Genomic DNA, 22,775 nt, shown 5'->3' with positions numbered 1-22,775 from the left:
ACTTGCAATAAAAATAAAGTAAATCTTAAAAACTAAGACCTGGTAAATCAGCAGAGAAAAGCTCAAAGCCTTAGGATCCTGCACCCATGTGGGAGAACTGGAAGAAGCTAATGGCTCCTGGCCCCAGACAGGCTCAGCTTTGGACTTTGAAACCAAATGCAAGTGAACGAGTGGATGGAAGAGCTTCTCTCTCTATTTCTTGCATGGAAGATGTCTGTGTTTCCACTACTTTTCTCTGTCATTCAAATGAAACCAAATAAATCTCAAAAAATTTGGAAAAATTGCAATAATTGTTATGTAAGGTATTTGATCTAGTTTATCAGCTAATATGATGACATTTAAATCCATTTCACAGATGCATGAACCTTAGAGAAATTAGGACTTTTTTATAAGAAGTCAATCAAAATGCTAAAATCTATTTTTCCCTATCTTGAAAACCTTGTTAATGATCTCACTAAGCATCTAGAACAGAAAAATACATGGAGGGAAACATAGAATAGAGCTTAGGGACACAGAAGGGAGAGGGGAATGTGCAGTCAGCTTTGGATGCATACGGAGCTTCTGTTCAGAATAATGACAAAGTCCTGGGAATGGATAGCAGTGACAGTTGGACAACATTGTAAATGTACATCATGACAGGAAATTGAACACTGAAAATTTTTAAATGATAAGATTTCTTCTGTATATAAATGTATATAAACATCTGCTCTTCTTTTATATTATACATTGCTTCAGCATGGCTTTCCCCACTCTAGTTCATGCATCCATTCTGTTATTCTTCTAACAAATTCTTGCAGTTATTGCTCCATTAATCACACATTAATTCACAATCATATGCATACCACATAGGTCCAGACTTGTTCTTAAAATCTTTGCACCCATACTTTCTTGCCTTTTTGGTAAATATATATATATTTATATATATATAATATATATATATATTAGAAAATTAGATATACAGAGAGAAGAGACAGAGAGGAAATTCTTCTGTCTGTTGATTCACTCCCCAAGTGACCTAAACTTCCAAAGCTGAGCTGATGCAAAGCAAGGAGTCAGGAGCCTCTTCTCGGTGTCTCACATGGGTGCAGGGTCCTAAGGATTTGGGCTGTCCTGGACTGCTTCCTCAGGCTATAAGCAGGGAGCTGGATGGGAAGTAGGGTTTCCAGAATTAAAACAATTACCCATATGGGAACCTGGAGCTTCCAAGGTGAGGAGTTTAGCTGCTAGGCTACCAGGCTGGGCCCTGCACCCACATTCTCAACAAAAAACGTGAGTCTATCCAGCACAGCTCTCTAGAACCTTCTTCTTGTTGCAGGTTCACCTCTTGGCAGGTCTAGGAAATGTATGGAGGATGCTTCCTGCACCAGGAACCTGGTGAGGGATTGCAGATGTTGAAAGATTCCACAGGTCACCTCAGAAGATTACAGTAATACGTGTGAACAAATAGGAATCCTTCTATATATTTCTAAAGTTCTTCTTTTGCCTACAATGCCATTTTCCATTTCCAAGCTCTTTAACACTAAAAATTCAAAACCTTTTCCTAAACTGTTACTCTGATTATTTAAGCTATTATTGTCAAATTTTGTTTGTGGTCTTTAGTTGTTGCAGCATTCCCACAAATATAACAGCAAGTGTGCAGGTTTTTTCATTATTTCCTTCCAAGTGTACTTTACCTGTACTGGTGCCCAGTGCCTACATTATACTTGCCCACTCACATACCTTAACCTTGTAGATGCAACCCGAGGCACACACACACAGGCACAGAAACCTAGTAAGTGCATCATTATATAAAAGCAAAGAGGTGTTTCTTTCCTAAGGTCCTCCTGCAAGCAGGCATGTTCCTTCAAATAACTCTTCAGTGGATGTGGGTGCTATTTATCCATCTCAGCTTCCGTCTCTTATTCTTCATGGGTTTATTTCATTTTATTTTCTTTCATTTCCTTTTGCTTCATTTTATTACATGTCTTCCTTTTGCGCTGCTACATGAGGTACCCTACATGAACGGAATATGGGGATAAGTCATCTGGTGTCATTTCCATGGTGTAGTGGTCAGCTTGCTTGCCTCACTTATGACAGGTTTCTTACATGAGCATGAAACAGCTGTTTATCTTCAAGTGCATGAAGAGACTCATCAGTTCTGTCCTGGGCAGCTGTGCTACGTCAGCCCACACTTCCATCTGGGAATTCTTTAGAAGAACCATGATTTTTCTGTCCCACAACATCCAGAATTTGAAATGTTAGTGTTGCCTCAGTTTCCCCATTGTGAGTTTCGATCTTTAAATATTCTTCTTTATTTCAGAAAGGTTACAATGCCCCTGCAATTTTGTCCACACCACTGAGAAAAGCATGAGGTCTAAATGTAAAATGCTTAATATGAAGAGTTGAGCCCATATGTGGGTGTGGGAAACACCAATCCTAATGTTGCTTTGGGTTCAGATTTATGGGAGAGGCAGTAGCTTCATACAGTAGTAAAATATTCAATGTACCATCCAAAATTATTCAGTGTGTAAAGAAAAAAATAGATATTAATTTGCCTGAGAGCATCCATAGACACCAATACTGAGGGGACTGAGATGCCACAGATGATAGAGTTGTTGTAAAATTGCAGCTTCGGTAACTTGGGACTAACACTCTTTCTTTTGAGATTTATTTTATTTTTATTGCAAAGTCAGATATACAGAGAGAGGAGAGAGAGGAAGAGCTTTCGTCTGATGATTCACTTCCCAAATAACCCAAACAGCTGATGCTGTGCCTATCCCATGCCAGGAGCAAGCAACTTCCTCCATGTCTCTCACGTGGGTGCAGCATCCTTAGGCTTTGGGCCATCCTCAACTGCTTTCCCAGGCCACAAGCAGGGAGCTGGATGGGAAGCAGGGATGCCGGGATTAGAACTGGTGTCCATATGGGATTCTGGCACGTTCAAGGAGAGGACTTTGGCTGCTAAGCCACCACACTTGGCCCAGGACTAGCACTCTTGTATTGAAAGAAGAGTCAGAAAGTTATAGCAAAAGCCTAAGGTTAAAAAGAAGACTTGAAAAAAAAATGAAATTAGTGTGATGGTCTAATGGCTAAATCCTTGCCTTGCATGTTCTGGGATCCCATAGGGGTGCCAACTCACTTCTTGGCTACTCAACGTCCCGTACTGTTCCCCACTTGAGTCCTGGGAAACTGGTAGAAGGCCGCCCTAAGCCTTGGAGCCCTGTATCAACATGGGAGACATAGAAGAATCTCCTAACATCTGGCCTCAGATCAGCTCAGCATCAGTTGGTGGGGTTAATTAGGGAGTGAACCAGTGAATGGAAGAGCTTTGTCTCTGCTCTACTTTTCTCTGTACATCTGCCTTTCCAATAACAAATTAACTTTAAAAAAAAGAAATGAAAAATATATTAGCCAATACTTTTGAATGGACTATGTAAGATCGATGGTTTCACTAACAGAGATCAAATGAATGAGAAAAATTAGTAAACTTTGAGTTACAACACAAATATCTAGCTGATTGAACAATGTCATTTTTCCTTCCTTCCTTCCCTCCTCTCTTCTTTCTCTTCTCTTTCCCTTCTTTTTCCTTTTCTTCCCATTCCTTTTTTTCACTTTCCTCCTTTCTTTCCCCTCCTGTCTCTTTCACCAAGAAAGGGAACCTAATATCATAGAATATTCTGAAAATAAGAAAAATCTATTGTTTACGTTATTATAGATTCAGAGAAAAAGAAGAGACTGTCCGTGGAATGGATGTTCTTTGGAGGATTTGTGATGGAGAACCAAATATTTTGCAGAAACATAAATCAATATTAGTGAGAACCAACAAGCTCAAGCAAGATAAGCCCAGAAGTCATACCCAGACACATCACAGTCAAATTCAAAACTCGTCACTGTTTGCTTATTTCACTGGGCACTGCTGATCTGCATCAGCAGCTCATCGCCTGCTCTCAGGGACAGGCTAGAGACAGACAAGGTCAAAGCCTCCCACCAACAGTGAGGACTCTGCTGGGAGTGCACTTATTCCAACAGGCCAAACCAAGGAGGAAGAGAACTGGACTCCATCTTGGAGGGGGTAAGGCATGTGGGAAGTGTGGACTCTGAAAAAGGTGGGGAGGCCAAAATTTCTTGGTTCAGTCTTTGTTGTGGAGGAGGAGCTAGAAGAAGAGTTGGTGTTGACAGGGATGTGGGCCCTGTTTTGGGATTGTGGGAGCATGGAGACCCAATCAAAAACAACAGAAAGCTATTCCAGTGTTCCTTCCTGTTTTCAAAGCAAGGATCTCTCTTGTGGAAGGTGAACATGAAGATCACTACCTCTCAGAATTAGTAACCAGCAGACTCTTGGGTGCTCACACCAGAAGAACCCTGTAGCCACTGAAGGGATGATGCAATGGTGTTCCTCAGCAAGAACTACTGGAGGCAGTTTATTGCATGTCTCAAGCATGTCCATTTATTGCAAAGCAAGCACAATCTTTTATAGTCCCCCAGACAGGGAAGGCAGAAGGGTATCTCCCAACAATCCTTCCCCATCAAAGGCAGTGTAATTGGCTAGAAAGCAGCTATGACTCTGTGGACCCTTCATCCTGTTACAAGTCAGTACATCATGTATAGGTAGCAGGCATGCTGCAGGTCACATCTACCATGCATCGCTGGCATGAAACATAAGACCATAACACTTTCTCAGATTTGTGGATAAAGAAAGTACCAGCACAGTTCATCCAAAGAGTGAGAAGGCAAACTGGGACACAACCCACTGTTCTCACCTATATAATCAATGATCAGGTCAGGTTGAGGTGTTGGTGTGCTACGACATTGCCAAGGACTCACACCATGCCCTTATGACCTTCCACATAGGCCATGCAGGCAGAAATCCACGGGTGATCTCTCACAAAAGACCTGTCTTCATTTATAGCTGTGTGTTTAATACTTTTCAAGGTATTATTTTGATTTGACAAAAACCCTGCAAAGTGAGTGTGTTGGTTCCCTTTCTATGCACATTTATGGAATCGTTAAAAATTGATGTCGACACTCATTACTTCACATGCTTTGTGTGGAGGAAGAATGACAAAAAGCAGCTCCCACCTTCTCATTTCCTTGCACATTTTCTTTGCGACCTGTATGTAACTCAACTTTTCAAATAATCATATATAAATCTTCACAAAAAATAAACATGTTGTCTTGATTGTGGAAGTTGTTCTTATCTGTGTCTTGTATTTTCTGTATTCATGAGAGACTCATTAGTTTATGGCAATCATCACACACATACCCAAAAGAGCATTTATTTAGAAGAGAAAAAGGCAAATAGACAAATTTCACATCTGCATTAGTAAGAGTTGATTCTACTTCATTAAATTGCCTCTTGGATTTGAATTCATTACTAAATGTGTGTGTTCATCTTCTCACATGCACAAAGCAGAACCTTGAGAAGTCCATGGTCTTTTCCATGAGATTCCTGACATTGAGACTTTCCCTGTGCCTTCTTGCTGCACTCAGGTAAGGCGATACAGAGTAGCACACACTGAAAAACCTTTGCAAGTCCTTTCTTGGCAGCAGTGAGGAACGGCTCCTGCCCTTAAGACACATCAACCCTGAACTACAGAACACTTGGATTTATAAAGAAAAAAGCCACTAACAAGGAGGGGCTTAGGTAGAATGAGCTAGTGCAGAAGTACCTTAGGGTGAGCACATTTTAAAAGTTCAGAAAGTATATATTTTAAGCTATATTTAGGATATAAGATGAAGCAATTTAAAGGGGTGGCCTTATTTTTATTTAAGAGAATGTATAGTACTGTGTAATAGAGACTGTAATATCCAGATGAGAGGATACAATGCAGAATGCATCTCTACTTCCAAATCAAAGATGGACTCCCAATGAAATTGTTGGACATATCTAGTCAATAGGATGTTGCGTTGTCTGGCATCGTCCATGCCCGCAATGTCAGGATACAATTAAATAGTAGAATGATAAATTTATGCCTGCTTATGAAGGACTATACTATTGTAACAATATAGGTAAAATAAGTGTGGGGGCAGGACTTGGAGGGGGTAAGGTAAATCACAATACCTATGGAACTGTATCATAAAAAAATCTAGAAAATAGTAGAAGAGGCAGAATCCTTGTATAACACAACTGTAAAATCTGTGAATGGACAGGCCTTTCCTCTCACTCTTTGTGTCTTTATGATTTTATGCTCAGAATCAACACCATTAAAAAGCAGTAGCAGAAAAGTTAACAACGTAGGACATTGGGTGTTAGCTGTGCAGTCAAGTCAATCTGAGTGATGTTTCTGATATATTTTTTTTTCAAAAATTAAAAACAAAACACGGAAGTTTAAAAAAAAAATGAGAGAGTGACCACTTCTTTTTCCCAGATATTTTCTCCAAGTTGTTTTCTGACTCTTGGTGGTGAGTGACAGAGGTGAGATGAAATCATAATCAAGTCCAAGGAACCTGGACCCTCTGAGATCTGCTCATTATCATGCTGCCTTCTGCTCATTAGTGTATATTCAGTGCAATTAGGATTAGGATCCTAATTACATGTACATTCAGTGTAATTAGGATCAAGAAGTTCCTGGACTTGACAGTTAAGAGCACAGCAGGGAGAGGGCAGAGATGGCCCCAGGGACCCAGAGCACACTGAAGAAGCCAAACTCATCACACTGACAAGCTGACATCAGTGACAGCATCTCTGAGTGCTGGGACGCAGGCAAGGATAAACAGGCTTGGCTGTGCTGCTCTGCCATGCTCCTTCCACAGTCCTGCAATGCTCAGGTGAGTGAAGCTGAGTGTGTGTGTGTGTGTGTGTGTGTGTGTGTGTGTGTGTGTGTGTGTGTGTATGTGTGTGTATGCAGGGGGAGCTGCCTTTGCTCTGGAAGGGAAGCTGTTCCAGGTAGGGCTGTTCAAGGTCAGGTAGGGAGTGGGTAGGGTTTCAGCTCCTCTGTTCCCTGTGGAAGAGGAAGGTGTGAGTGCTCAGGTTGAGGGTGGCTATCACTTCCCAGCACATCCAGCAACACCTGCTTGTGTGGCCTTGTAGGGAAACTGTGTGCAGCTGAGCCACTGTTGCCCTGAGCCCAAGGTTGCTGCATTTCTCAAGTGTGAGGGAGACTGGGGGCATCAGGCAGTAGTGGGTTAGCAGCCTGGGAGGGAAGCCCCTTCCTACAGGCTCTTGGCTCTGTGCACCTTCCCTTCCTGCATGGGAGTTTTTACTTTCTCTCAAGTTTCTCTTCTGTCTGATGTCGTTCAGTGCTTTCTGCTGATTTATTATGGACTTTTTTGAAAATAATGATTTTAAGTTTTCTGAATTCTCCATTTTTTAGAACCACCATATGACACATGCAAGAAAATGGATCAAATGTGACATCTGGTAGGCGAATACATAACAACACAGTCAGAAGTGCTTGGCAATCAGTGTTTTCTTCTTGCTGGGGACTGACGTGAGCACTCTGTACATCTGCTCAGTTCTCATAGTGAACTTGAATGATATAAATTGCCATCCTGTTTACAAATGACAAAGTATGGTCTGAGGAAGGGCAGGTATGTTTCCAGCATCATACATGCCAATGTTCCTTGGGGGATACGCAGGCTAAGTACAAGGCATACAGGAAAAAAAGCAAATGAAACAGTAATCCTTCCTGGTTTGCTGCAGAGGTGGAGGAGCATGAGCCTCAGCTGCCCCTCCCTCAGGCAAGGAGCTTTCTCTCCCTTGCCCTGCTCCAGGACAATCAGCTTGGAAGGGGTGAGTTACATCCTCAGCCTAGGGAAGCAGCCAATCATATTAAAAGCACATATGGTTCCTAAGCCTAGTTTTTCTTTATAATTGAAACATAGTAATTGGACAAATTGACAGATTTCAAAATGTCATTTTGGTACCTGAATATAATTTGTAAGGAATACAGCATGATATACCTCATGCTTTATCATTTGCTTGTATTGGAAACATTCAATTGGCTCTCTACTGGCTATTCTGAAATATGCATTATTTATTGTACATGGTGCAAATATTGCTGGAGTATAGAATGTTACCTCTCCTAGACATCTTTGCTCTTCTATCCATGAATTTCCTCATCCGTGGAATTTGTTACATGCTGTGATAAACACTTGTGTGTTGTTCCCTTGTTTGTGATGGAATTTTCACTCCAACAAATAAGTGAGGACAGGCCGCGTTTGTCTTTCTGTGCCAGGATAAATTCCCAGAGCTCACTGGTACAGAGGATGTGCATGGGGCACCAGCACAGACCAGATGGCTAAGGTGCTGAGTGTCAGCAGTGAAAAGGAAGGGCCTCAACATCATGGCTTGGAACTGATGATGGAGTGTTTTGACTTGATGTTTTCTGGGAAAAGTTCTTCAAGTACCTTTCCACCTGATCAATACATATAACGCTCTTGTAGAAAGGCAGGAAGATGCACTAACACAGATGTCATGTTTCAGTTGCAACTGTTACCATCCCTGTTTCAACAAACCAACACACAAAAAAGGAGATCAAATAGGAGATGAGAGAGCTTCTAAGAATGAACAGCAAGGTATGAACGTGTCTGTGCAGCTCAACCTGCATGTGCATCATCACTGCTCTTGAATAAGCAGAGGAGATCCACACACCTGAAATTTGCCATGTTACCTTCTTTGTTTTCCTCACACTGTTTCTCTAGTCCTGTTCCTGAAGTCAGAGGATGACCTGGAGTGACCTCATCCAGAGAATAGTCGTTCTTTCTCTCTCTGGACCTGGAATGGTGGGGAACTTCCTCATAGTTGTGAGACATGCACACACTTTGGTCATGGGTTCTGTGAAAAAATCCATAGACCTTATTCTCATCCATTTGGCTTTTTCAAATATTATCATCATCTGTACCACAGGAATGAAAGACATAATCACAGTCATTTATATCAGTAACTTCCTACTAGGTGAGATTCTTTGTAAAACTGTGATTTACCTGAATAGGGTGGCTCGAAGTCTCTCCATCTGCACCACTTGCCTCCTCAGTGTAGTCCAGGCCATCACCATCAGTCCCAGGAACACCTTGTGGGAACAGCTCAAACCACACACTGCATGGCAGGTTCTTCCCTACCTCCTCTTCTTCTGGGTCTTTAGCTTCCTCATTGGCTCTAACTTTCTCTATTATATCACAGCAGTCAACAACATGAATGAGTCTAGTGTTAGACTCTACATTGAACATTGCTACATGCTGCCAGCTCCACAAATGATCAGATGGCTCTTCCTCTGCCTCATGGCTCTTCGAGAACTCACCTTTCAGAGTCTCATGGGCTGCAGCAGTCTGTACATGGCTCTCTATCTGTACAAACATCACAAGCGTGTCCTCTACCTCCAGAGCTCCAGATGTGCCAAATATCCCAGCCCAGAGATCAGAGCTACTCAGAGTACTCTCATTCTCATGACCTGCTTCCTGTTCTTTTATTGGCCAGATTTCATTTTGTCCTTCTACATAGGGTTCACTCTGACACAGATTTTCACAATATCCAAGCTTAAAGTATTTCCAGAATTTGGTTTTGCCAGTCTCAGTCCCTGTGTCCTGATGCAGGATCGAGCTTCCCTAATGCCTCCTCCAGTTCCTGAAAACATAGCTCAAGGTCCCAGTGCTGAGGCCTACTGGCTAAAGTCCTCGCCTTGAACATGCCAGGATCAAATATGGGCACTGGTTCTAAGCCCAGTGGCCCCACTTCCAATCTAGCTCCCTGCTTGTGATTTGGGAAAGCAGTTGAGGATGGCCCAAAGACTTGGGACCTTGCACCCATGTGGGAGACCTAAAAGAGCTCTGGCTTCAGATCAGCTCAGCTTTGGCCGTTGCAGTCACTTGGGGAGTGAATCATCGGATGGAAGATCTTCCTCTCTCTCTATATATATAATTTTGCAATGAATATAAATAAATCTTTAAAAATATACAGCTCTAGAAATTTCCTTTCCCTAAATGCATGTAGCACTAAATCATCAAGGCTTGTACAAATAGACTTGGTTTCTAGACGCAGCCTGATACTAGGCAATCTAAGCTGATTCAGATGTTGTAGGAACCTAGAAAGAGATCCTTCCTTTGCATTCAGTTTGCCATCCCTAACACTTGGTTTTGTGTTCTGTTTACTTGGTTTTTGCTTGATTTTCCTCTTTTAAACCCAGAGTGACAGATAGGACAAGGTTAGCTCATTTGCCGTTTTCTCAAAAAAAAAAAAAAAAAGGTGCAATTACTACAAATCACCACATAAAAATGCACAAGATAAGAATGCAGTACTACGAAATTCCAAAAGTTCTGTTTGTACTAAAATATTTCCAAGTGGCTTTCACTTGCACAGTGCACAAGCAAAAAATGGCATATTTTTATTACTTCCACACACTTTAACAATTCATCCTTTAAATCATTAAAATGTAAAATTCACTCACCCATTGTGCATTTGCCTCAATGTTGTACACACACGATCACTATCGATTCTAGAGTTTGTCTTCATTCCAAATGAAATTCTGTAACTATAACACAACAATTTCCCATGTTTTCCTTCCTTTGTTACCTGTTAATTTCTGTTCCTTCCATTTCTCTGTACCGGAGTATTTTAAAATCACAAACATTAAGGAATGTTCATTGAAATATGAGCCCAAGGCATGTGATGGAGTGGTGCTTAAGTCCCAGGGCTGAGACATCCATGCCTGAAAGCTTGAGTTTTACTGTTGTTGCTATTACTATTGTTATTGAAAGTGCAATGCAGAGAGCTATAATTTTCTGGTACACACGCCGTGTGACAAAAACAGCCAGGTTTGGGCCAGGCCGAATTCAGGAGTTGGGTCTCTGCCATGGTCTCTCACATGCATGGTTGGGGCCCAGATACTTTGTCCATTTCCTGTACATATCCAAAGGCATAGGATCAATGAAAAAATGCATATTCATGAGTTGAAACTACTGTTATGGAATCACAGGTGGCAGAGCACCCACTGTGCCTGACTCATTTGTTTAAGGGAAAAATAGCATCTCCTTTCAGGACAGGATTTCAGTTTCACTGCAGATGCTTACTTGTGTGTTGATTTACCAGTAGGCTTTTGTTTCCCTCTTCTGGCTCTAGTGGTCACTACATCAATAATTGCTAGTATAGATGTCCCTGCTCAAGTATTTGCTTTCCTTGGTTTGAGTGGATAGCTAGGGTGGAATTGCTGGAGCATAGGTTCATTGTAACGTGTCAAAAACCCCAATATTTAGATTTTTTATTAGTTTCTGGAGAAGCAGCACTGCAGCACTGCAGATGACCATGTCCATTGCAGCAGCAGAAACACCTGCTGCAGTCCAAGTTGAAACCCCAACATCCCCCTTTGCATCACACCTACCACACATCATCTTCAGCATTCCTATCCCAGTCTTTGTCTTCCCCGTGCAGCTTCGGCACCGAGCTTTGGATTCAGGCTCCCTGTTGCCAAACCTGCCTCTTCCATTCCTTGTCAAATCATGCTCAGCACATTGTTGGACACTCCAGCAAGACTGTACTGTATCGGGCCCGGCGTGGTGGCACAGTGGTTAAGGTCCTCGCCTTGCACGCCCAGGATCCCATATGGGCGCCGGTTCTAATCCCAGCAGCCTCTCTTCCCATCCAGCTCCCCGCTTGTGGCCTGGGAAAGCAGTCGAGGATGGCCCAAAGCTTTGGGAACCTGCACCCTCGCGGGAGACCCAGAAGAGGCTCCTGGCTTTGGATCGGCATAGCATTGGCCGTTGCGCTCACTTGGGGAGTGAATCATCGGACAGAAGATCTTCTTCTCTGTCTCTCCTCTCTGTATATCCGCCTTTCCAATAAAAAAATAAAAAATAAATCTTAAAAAAAAAAAGACTGTACTGCATCTGAATCCTACATTGGCTTTAGTTTCCTCAGAGACCCACTCAAATTGTTCAGAATCTGCATCCCCTGGTATGGGATGCTGCAAAATGAATCTGTATAGAACACTTCATATCTGGCCTCATCATCTCTGGTTCCTGCTCCTCCTTTTAGGGGTGCATTTCCAGATTAGGATCCTGCTCCTCACCTTGGAGATCCTCCTCTTCCTGTCCTCAGTTGGTCCCTGGCTCCATCTTCTGGTCTGTTCCTCTTGGGCCATGCTGTTTTGCCTGGACTGCTTTGGCTCTGTGTGGGCCACCTGGATGAGTAACTAAAGGGAAGGACATGGACCCTGAGCCAGGAAGATGACTTTTCTATCATGAACATCCTGTTCATGTCCATCCTCCTACAGGGACTCTGTTACACCTGTTTCAAGGACACATGCCCATGAGGCTGCTGCTCAGGATCCTCTTTGACAATGAAGGAAGACATTTATACCACAGTCTTCGTTCCAGTCACAAACACAACTGACTTCCCTGTGGTCTTGCTAAGCACTGCTGGAAGAGATTTAAGGGGCTTTAAGGGACTTTCATTTCAGTAGATCTTTCTGAATGGCAGTCTGGGTCTGAGGCACAGACTCTTTTTCCTCAATTCCTATGGGAGGACCCTTCTTTAGACATATGTGAGTCCCACAGCTGTGTTTCACAAGCTCCTCTATCATGGTGTTTTCCTCAGTGTTGGCCTGTGCCACTCTCCCCAGATACTCTCCTCAGGTCAACCTCTTCCCACAGCTGCCTCCTGCTTTCCACCGAGGCCTACCATAAACTGGTTTCCTCTTCACGATGCTCACCATCCACATTGGCCTCCTGCTTTCTAATTAGCTGGTTATGATGTGGCACCAACACATCAGCATCCTCTCCCTTCCTGCCCAGCAATTCACATAGAATTGTGGACATGATCCTAGAACCCTTGAGTGGGGAAGCCTGTGAATTATAGTGGGTATATATAGTAGCCAGAATTTTTTTCCTAACTTTGGAAATTAAACTCATCTTGTGATCGCAATTACACTCATTTTGTGCATCCTGTGCAAAGGCAGTTTCTGTGAGGTGGCTGAGTTGACAAAGATGACTTCTACAACCTAATGGCATTTGTCCCCTGGAAGGGCTGTCTGGCTTTCATCTTCTGGTTTGGACAGCTGATGTGTTCATCAGTACTCAGGTCAGGAAGAATGAAAGTCCTGTAATCTAGGAAAAAAGACTGCATCTATTCGCATATAGTTTTTTTTTTTTTAGGTAAAGAAAGAAACTTTTTTAGAATTATGCAATAAATATTTGATCATATTGGTAAACATTTTATTACTTGGTCACTAATAAAAGCAAGCTTGATTGAGGAATGTTGATTTCTACTAGTACATATTTCTTTCCAAAGAATACGTAGTTAGGCAGCTGTATGTCTAAATAGGAAAGTACCTGACTCATGACCCTGGCCTCAATGAAATTTGTCAGTGCAGAAGAAGGGAGAGGAACAGACAAAATAATTTAAGCGTGTTTTCTTTGGGATCCTGAAACACAAAAGCCTGTCTCCAGGAGTCTCAGTGTCTGAGATTTCCATCTATGTATCTATGCATCTATGTGTCTGTCTATCTATCTATCTATCTATCTATCTATCTATCTATCTATCTATCATCTGTCTATCTAGCTAGCTAGCTAACTATCATCTATCTATCCTCTATCTGTGTATCTATTTTTAAAAAGTGAAAGGCTTGGGCCCAGCAACATGGTTTAGTGGGTAAAGTCCTCAGCTTGAACATGCATGGATTTCATATGGGCGCCAGTTCTAATCCTGGCTGTTCCACTTCCCATTCAACTCCCTGCTTGTGACCTGGGAAAGCAGTTGGGGATGGCCCAAAGCCTTGGGACCCTGTACCCATGTGGGAGATCTGGAAGAGTTTCCTGCTTACTGGATTTGGATCAGCACAGCACTGGATGTTGCAGTCACTTGGGGAGTGAATCATCAGACGGAAGATCTTTCTCTCTATCTCTCCTGCTCTCTGTGTATCTGACTTTGTGTAAATGTAAATTAATCTTTAAAAAAAATTGAAAGGCTTTACTTTATAAAGCTATACTGCAACACAAAAGTACAATACACAGTCACAGATCACAAAGTTTTCAATGTCATATAAACTAATTGTGAGATCAAAATTTGAAATAGTCATAAGAAAATTTGATATCATAATCAATTGGTATATGATATCCCACCATTCTGATGTAATAAACCTAATAATGTAATTTCAGATTCATGAAAGACAACAGGATCTCATTAACCTGTAACTGTGAAGTCATAATCCAGTATCAACATTCCACTCTGATATCATAACCAATTGCTTTGTGAAAGCAAGAATTTTGCAATTATAATGAATTTGAAATCAGAAAAAAACAATCCATTGATATAATATCATAAACATTCATGAAATCATATTTATGAAATCATAAACATTTCTCAAGTGAAAGCCATATTCTGATATCGGCCGAAGAGTGTCAGATGATCAATTAAGAAGTCACAAAATGACAATTACGCAATTATCACTATCATTAAGGCCAAAAACCATCCATTAATAGTAAAAGCATTGTGACATCTTAATCAATTTGTATATGATCAATCACCATTCTTCTGCAATAAAACTCATCTACTATTGATATAATCAGTTGTAAGTCATAAAATTCTCATGACTATAATGAATCTTGATTTTAAAGCAACCATTGTATAATAATAATCAATTTATATTATGAATCATCATTCAACTGTCATAAATCAGCTATTGTGCCCTCATAAACAATGTAATATGTATAAATCAACAGTCTTTTATTCCACAGACATTGAATATGCCATTTTTATTCACCTGCACATGAAATTTTCTCCAGTATTGATCATATTATAGGTCACAAAAGAACTCTCAGTAAACTTTTTCAAAAATCAGAATCATCTTATGCATCATTTTAATTCTATCTCTAGGAATCCTAGAGATATCTTTTGTCTGTTCATTCTTCACAGATTATGTGTGTGATATATACACACATTATCCCATTTGTTTTACTTTTTTTCTGAAAAAAGAATGTGGATGAAAATACTTTCTACCCATATTTTTAATGTCATTTGTGAAGTGAATAGTAGGATCGGCATTTGCTGTATCAGCTAGGAAGCCACTTGATGTGCATTTATTCTGTCTCAGAGAGCCTGGGATGGAGTTCTAGCTCCACTACCAACTAAAGCTCCCCACTAACATGGTTGAAAATTGAGGTGGCTCAAATAAAAGGGTCACAGTTATCTCCTGTTGAAGTCATATTACAATCTTGGATTTCATTTTAGGTCTGTCATTGCCTTGGAAATATCAGATATTTGTGGAATAAAATAATCATTGAGAAATCATTTTGCCTCTATTGAATAAAACAAGTAAGATAATATTTGAAAACTTTTAGTGAGAAAATTATTTGTTTGGAATACATGATTTTAAAGCTAGTCAAACTATCTAAATACATATTATCTATGTGTAATAAATATGTATGGAGGGTTTTATTTTTATGTTAAAAGGCTGATTTTGCAGAAGAGAAAAAGAGATAGAGAGAAGACATTCTATTTCCTGGTGCATTCCCCAGATAAATTGTAGGAGCCTCTCTGGGGTGTCCCACATGGGTGCAGTAGCCCAAGGACCGGGGCCATTCCTTGCTGCTTTCCCAGGCCACAAGCAGAGAACCAGATTGGAAGTGGAGCATTCAACACAGGAACTGTACTTCAGATGGCAAAGATGCAAGTGCCACAGGTTGCATGCAGGTCTAATGAGCCCCCAAATATGTTTTTAAAGTTGCCAGTAACATTCAAAAGCATAAATTGTACCATAAATGGGATTTGTGTACTTAGTGTCTTCATTTAATGGACTTTTACAGTGTTGCATATGAAAACACTTTGACATATCAGACTCAGCTAATGCTGTGTACCTACTAATGTTCCTAACATTGCAGAGTTTACCATGTGTAGAACAGGCCAACCCTCTGCCTCCAAGTGACAGCATCCAATACGGGCAACCATTTGTGTCTCAGCTGCTTCACTTTTGGATGGAACAGGGAGCATTCCTGCCCACCCCCACCCCCATATGCATTGATATGAGCACTGTGTGTATGAACCTGTATGAGCTGGACCTGATGCTTCATCAGCTGGTGTACATCAGAGCTAGGTCTGAAGACACAAGGTTTCTTAGGGGACTGCCCAATTGGACTGCTGAAGTAGAAACTCGTGTGTAGGGAAAATCCTAAGGCCATGTGCATTGAATCAGGATCATATTTTATAGGACTGTACGTTTTTGCTTACTGATTTCCACATAAGAAAAGAAAGCATGCCCAGTTACACATGAAAAGCAAGACAATCAGATGATCTAAGCCAACAGAAGATTTTGAATATTTCACCAAAAGATGGATAGATGGACAAGGTGGAAAACACACCTGGACAGGCTTTGCAGCAAGCTCCTAGGTCTGTGGACACACTGAGGATATCAAGGACAGCCCATAGACCTTAGAAAGAACTTTCCAGCTCCAGTATAAGGAAACCAACAACTTTTCAGGACAATCAGGACCATTCAAGTAATACCCTTGGAACATTATATCCATTGGTGACTTTTAGAGGCAACATAGGTAACATGACATGATTAACTGTTCCTTAGCACTGATGGAGTGTGTCAGTGAGAACTGGTACACTCTTTCTGCCCTTCAGCATCAGACACAGGAGAAACTGCTGAACCATTTGTCTCATCCATCTTTACCTGTCCCCATTCTTGAGCCACTCCACATAAATCAGAGGCCCTCAAAGGTGTGCAACCCCCTCACCCATATAATAACTACTAAAATAAAAAAAATCTAAAAGACCAAACAAATAACCAAAAACATCAACAAAGTAATTTTGTAAAAGATACATTTATTTTCCTTGGAAAGACAATTTCATAGAGAGATGGAGAGACAGAAATCTTCCATCTTCTGTTTGTCTCCTTAAATGGCTGTGATGGCTAAAGCTGAGCAGTTCCAAAGCAAGCAGCCTGGAAACAAGAGGCTCTTACAGGTATCCCACAAGGGTACAGGGCCCCAAGGCTTTGAGAAGTCTCCTCTGCTTTCCCAGGATACTTCCTGGGAGCTGGGTATACAATGGAGCAACCAGGACATGAACCAAGAGCAATGTGTGGTCCCTGTGTTGTTGTTGTTGGATTAGCCAGTTGAGTCCATGTCCCGGTCCCTAAAATAAATAAACAAATAACAAAAATGAATATTTAGAGTACACTTATAATTGTGAAATGCTTCATCCTTGCAATGTTGGCCATGTATAAATTGTTGGTATGTATAAAAAGCTGAATAAAAAGTGATTCTTAAAAATTTAAATTGTGCTCAGTATCTGGAACTCATGCAAAATTCTTAAAACAGGAGTATTTGAGTAACAAAATGAGACAATGTTTTTGGAAATATCACATAATCTGTGAGCCTTAGGACATGACCCTTCAGAGATCAGTCTGTGAAGACCCTCCCAGAGTGTGAGATATAGGATGTACCAGCTGGTGTTGAAGTGTAGTGAGTACAGTCTGACAGCCATGATGCCAGATGGAATCCTGACTGTTCCAATTCTGACCCAGCTTGCTGGGAACGCACAAAGGAAAGCAGCAGAGGGTGGCCCAAATGCTTGGGCCCCTGCACCCATGCAGGTAATTGGAGGAGACTCCTAGTTTCTAGTCTTCCTACTATCTTGGTGTCTCCTGGTACCAGACATGCCAGCTCTGTCCCTGTCGACATTTGGAAGGGAACAAAAGTGGATTGAACATCTGCTCTTTCTATCTCTGTGCTTCTGATTTAAAAGAAACCATTTTTGAAAAAATAGCTCCTTTAAAAGGTAAAAAATGATAATTTTTCTTCATGAATCTTGAACAACAAATGCTGATTAATCCTTCAAAGTTGCAGTTGATGACCTTCAGAGACACAGTATCTAAACTCACCATGATGCGACTTAGTTGCAGCTGTCCATTTCCCATGGAAACCCTGAAGGACCCACAAGAATGAGGGACTGAGGAGTAAGGAGATTGAACCTTTAGGGGAGTTTTCTCTGGACAAGTTTTTAGCATCAAGTCAGGTATGAAACTCTCTCAGATTGTTTCTTACAGACAACCAATCTCAATTTGCTTAGAAACTATAATGCTAAGGGAAATGAGCGAATCCCAAAAGATTAGATACCACATGTTTGCCTTGATTTAACCTGTAATTTTTTGTTTGGTTGTTTGTTATTTTTTGAACGTGTCATTGATACTGTCTCAACCCAGATGTTTCGAAGAAGGGAACTTGCATTATTTTTAACATATTGTTTACCCAATACTATGTCAATTAATTCCATAATGTTGTATATTGATACTGAGGCCTTGTTGGGGCTTTTAACTGACCGGATCTTTACTCTGTTGGACCTATCTTCAGACCATAGAAGGTCTCCCCAAGAGGCCACTGAGCTTATCTGGACAATAAGACGCTGAACTTTATGCTAGGCATGTGTTTGCAAGCAATGAATCTCAACTGAACTTGAACTATGGTTATGCAACAAGGTGGAGGAATCCACCATGGGGGGAGGGGTATGGGAGGGGTGGGGGGAATCCCCAGCGCCTATAAAACTGTACTACATAATACAATGTAAGCAACAATAAAAAAAAAAAAAGAAAGAAAACAAGATAATTGCTCAGAGAGGAGGACCGCCCATCAGTCCTGCCCACTGAGCCTTTGTGCGCTTGCCTCATGACTGGCTGGAGCGAAGTGTGAAGTGTGCATGCTCTCATGGTGTTGCTTGGCAACACTCATTGTGACTTGAGGTGGGGAATCTGTCAGGGGCCAAACCTGGGGCTCACCTGCAGGGCTGACCTTGTGTTTCCCAGGCTGGTAAAACCGCCACCAGTGCTGTCTGTAAAGGTTCTGCCTCCGTTTGAAGACAGACAAGTGTTTACTGAACTCCACCAGGTATGAGGATGACAAATGGGATAAACTCCGGGACTGCCTGCTAGACGAAGATCTTGGGAAACTCCTCACAGAAGTCATAAAAAGGAAGGAAAGTGAAGAACAGCATCTCCTGCTGCTCAGGACAGAAGGTAGGAACCCCGGGGACCAGACCAGGTAAAGGGGGTCACGAACCACCTTGGGTGCTGGGAAAGTGGCAGAAAGGGGGCCTCCTGAATCGGGCACAGGTTCCTGTGACTGGGGACTCCAGGTCTCAGCCCTGGCAGGTTCACCGCACTAGTTACACTTCATATTACTAGGAAAAAGATAAACTGTAGTGGGAAGTTGTGTTGACTAGGTGGGCTTTGGGTCATACAACTAATGGCTGAATGAGTAACAGTAAAACTTTGGTTCAGCAGTTGTGTTGAAGTGGTTAAATCGGTTGCTTGTGATGCCTGTACCCCATGTGGGCACCACATCATGTCCTGTCCACTTCCAGTCCAGCTCCCAGCTAATGATGTGCTTAGTTAGGAAAACCAACTTGAAGTGCTCAAGTGCCTGTGCCCCAATGACCCAAGTGAGAGATTTGGTTGAAGCTCCTATCAGATTTTTTTTTCTCTCTTTCTTTTCCTTCTCTGGTTCGTTCACTCCCTGTCTCTGTTAATCTTTCAAATAAATAATTAGATCTCTGAAAAAATTTAAAGCTTTAAAATATACAATGTAACAAATGTACTAGCAGAAAATACAAATTTCTACGAATTGTACAGTGAAAATGAAATCGCTAACGAAATGAAGATCACATAATTCTAAACGTTCATTTCTTAAAAATAAAATTTAAACCACCATGGTGGTGGGTGTCTGGTAGAGCACTTTGTGCACTGTTTGGAATAGCCATAAACCCACAGAAGATGCTGGGCCTGAGTCCTGGCCCCCCTTGCTCTTTCAGGTTTCTGTTCATGTGGGAAACCCAGATGGAGTTCTAGGCTCCTGCCTATGACCTGGACCAGTTCTTGTAGTTGTAGTGGAATGAAGTAGTGGATGGGATCTCTGTTTCTTTTTCCCCACTCTCAAATAAAACATATCTCCTTTGGAAAGCTGCATGGTGAAATGCCATTTAAGGCTCTGGTTTGTTTGTTTGTAAGAAGAAGTTAATTTTCTTTCTCCTCTGATACGGTATGTTGACCAGAGGTTCCCTTTGTGTTTCAGCCAGCTCGTTTTCCTGAATTGTGGAATGTTCCCTCTCACTCTTCCCTAGAGGAGGCACCATAATGTGGTTGACCACTCAGGTGAGCTGTTTTCTGCAAAGCATTTTTCCAGGCTGTATGCAATCACATCCTTAAGATTTCAACATTTTTTCAAATTTGATCTTAGAAGGGAAAAACCAGGATGTGTTAGTCTGTGTAGTCTGAGCTGGACACCACATTATGTCCTCAACGTTTGTAATTTCTTGTTGTTATCACAACAGTTTTTGAGAAGAATATGTTATTGCAATTATTATTTACACCTAGGCAGCTGTGGTTCAGAAAGGTGTATTAGCTTTTCCTAATTCCACAGTTAACCAGTATCTGACCCATGATTTGGTGCTCCCCTGCCTGACAATCTAAATCCCTTTTCTGTTTTTTTGCCTAGATTTACCATTCCAGAAACACTGGTATCAGACACCAACTCCATATAACTTCTGAAACTCAGGGTTGGGTTAACTGTGCACTTGTACCATCATCTGCCGCCTCCCCAGGCCATCAGTAGGGAGCTAGAATAGCTGGAACTCAAGCCAGTGGTCGTTTGGGCTGCCAGCATTACGGATGGAAGCTTCACTGGCTATGCCACAATGCCAAGCCACCTTTTAATTCAATCCTGATAAATTATATGTAGTCAAAGAATGCCCATGTCAGATTTTCCAATTTGTTGGTATATAATTGTTTACAGTAGTTTATTATGATGTATTTCTTTTCATCTCTAATTTTACTTGATTTTTATTTGTATGGTGAAATTCTTATTTTGCTCATATTTTTAAAAAATGGCCCGTGTTGTTGAATTTTATTTGTTTTTGTTCCAATTCCATTAATTTTTGCTGTTTTTCTTAAAATCATTTATTGATTCCTGCTAACTTTTCCTTTTAAAAACAGTCCTTGAGATCATTTACTTGAGATATTTCTATTTTTTGTGCTTATTGTTATAAATGTCCCTCTCAATGCTTTTGCTGTATTTCAATGGATGTTGATATTTTGTATTTTAATTTCCTGTCTTCCAGAATGTTTTAATTTTTAATTTTTCAGAGTCATATATGAAATACAGTTGCATAATCTTCTTCAAAAGGTTTTTATTTTGCTTTTAATTTCTTCAGTGGCACATTGTTCATTCAGTGGCATGTTTTATTTCATTTCGTTTTGGATTTTCTAGTTTTGTTCCTATTGTTTATTTTGTTTTTGGGTTTTTTTTAACTGATATTCTTAATCGAGCTTCATCTATACGTTGATGTATGGTCTCTCTTAAAATGTGCACATGTGGTGATGAGTAAATTACATAGCTTTTACTTCTTTGGTGATATTCTGTGAAAATCTGTGTGATTGGTTCTCCTCTGATGTTCCCTGTTGATTTTTCTGTGTGGGTGGTCTGTTGTTTGATGTTAGTAAGATGTTAAATTCCCACACTATTTTCATATTGGAGTCCATCTTTCACTTCAGGTTGTAGTAAAATCTTTGGCATTTGTCTCTGTAGTTTTCTTTTCTAAGTTTTTTTTAAAGATTTGTTTTTAATTATCTGAGAGGCAGGATTGGAGAGAAACAGGGAAGGAGAGAGAGAGAAGGAAAAGGGAGAGAAATATTTTATCTGGTAGTTACTCTCTGAATGTTTGCAGTTGTCAGGGCTGTGCCAAACTGAAGCCAGGAGCAGAAGGTTCTTCTTCCAGGTCATTTCCATGTGTACAGGGCACAAGCACGTGGACCATCCTCTACTGCTTTTCTCACACACGAAGCAGATAGCTGTATTGGAAGTGGAATAGCAGGTGTTGCAATCACTTCCCATACGAAATACCAGTGTTGTAAGCAAGTGCTTTATCCTTTACCCCAGATTGGAAACCCCCTTGTTCTTGGGTTAGGTCAGTATTTATTTATGCTTATCACATCTGCTTTGTAAAATTGATCATTTTATACATATAATGTCTTACTTTGTCTCTTTTTACAGGTTTGGATTTGGATTTAAGGGTTTTTTGGGTTTTTTTTTTTTTTTTTGGTTTTTTCTTTTGTTTTGTTTTTTTAGTATAATGATCCTCATTTCTGGTTTCCATTTGCTTGTAGTATCCATTTCCATAGTTTCATTTCCTTTATATTCCAAGTGATTTCTTGTAGGGAGAATGTGGTTGTTCCCTTTTTAAAACCCAGTGAACAAAGATACAGCTTTTGACTAGGGAATAAAATGCACTGCATTTAACATTGGTCAATTGCTAACATTTTGTTAACTTGTTAATGATTGTGTGTGTTCTCTTAGTGAATATGATACTGTTATGTTTTCATTATGGTTACTTCTGGTGTATGACCCACTTCAAATCTTTTGAAGGTTGTTCTGGTGGGGAATTCTCTGTCTAGAGAATACTTTCTTTCTTCCTCATTCTGAAGGATAGTTTCACTGGATATAATCTTGTTTGAAAATGTCCTTCCCTTTAGACATTGGATACATCATCTCATTATATCCTAGCCTGTTAGGATTCACTTGAGAAGTCTTTGTTAATCTAATTTATTTCCATTTATAGGTAAGGTGACATATGTTGATTAGAATATTTATTATTCTCTCCTAATTAGTAACTCTTTTGGTCAGGATTTAAATAATAATGCAGCTCCTTTGTCTCTGGGCTTTGCTGTACCCTTCCCCAAGACCCTCCACACTACTGATTTACCCACTAGTATTGTAATGGGTAGTCCTATATAAACAGTCATAAGTTTGTCATTCTGCTATTGAAGTGATTCCCAACATTGTAGGCAAGGAACATGTCAGAGAGTTCAGCATCCTCT

At 40.8% G+C, this 22,775-nt stretch overlaps 1 protein-coding gene across 1 annotated transcript; it reads left to right on the top strand.

Annotated features, from left to right (window-relative positions):
• Positions 1 to 8,604: 8,604 nt before the first annotated feature.
• Positions 8,605 to 20,443, top strand: LOC121147732 (vomeronasal type-1 receptor 54-like). The gene is made up of 4 exons (XM_040967641.1): positions 8,605 to 9,559; positions 16,482 to 16,627; positions 18,764 to 18,945; positions 20,398 to 20,443. Exons 1-4 carry the CDS (start codon positions 8,644 to 8,646, stop codon positions 20,441 to 20,443), a joined length of 1,290 nt encoding a protein of 429 aa, XP_040823575.1. The 5' UTR covers positions 8,605 to 8,643.
• Positions 20,444 to 22,775: the final 2,332 nt, after the last annotated feature.

Source organism: Ochotona curzoniae, unplaced genomic scaffold (genome assembly GCF_017591425.1).
Source record: "Ochotona curzoniae isolate NIBS_2020 unplaced genomic scaffold, NIBS_Ocur_1.0 scaffold_461, whole genome shotgun sequence".
In the NCBI taxonomy this organism is placed as follows: Eukaryota; Metazoa; Chordata; class Mammalia; order Lagomorpha; family Ochotonidae; genus Ochotona; species Ochotona curzoniae.
Note: the sequence above shows the minus strand (reverse complement) of the source record. Positions and strands in the feature narration are given on the sequence as shown.

What these genes read in the sequence shown, in the direction of transcription:
- LOC121147732 (XM_040967641.1), top strand. Translation starts at nt 8,644, where the DNA reads ATGACCTGGAGTGACCTCATCCAGAGAATAGTCGTTCTTTCTCTCTCT. An exon ending in TCCTGAAAACATAGCTCAAG is followed by an intron (nt 9,560 to 16,481) that starts GTCCCAGTGCTG and finishes ACTGTTCCTTAG; the next exon opens with CACTGATGGAGTGTGTCAGT. An exon ending in AACCCCGGGGACCAGACCAG is followed by an intron (nt 18,946 to 20,397) that starts GTAAAGGGGGTC and finishes TTTTTTGCCTAG; the next exon opens with ATTTACCATTCCAGAAACAC.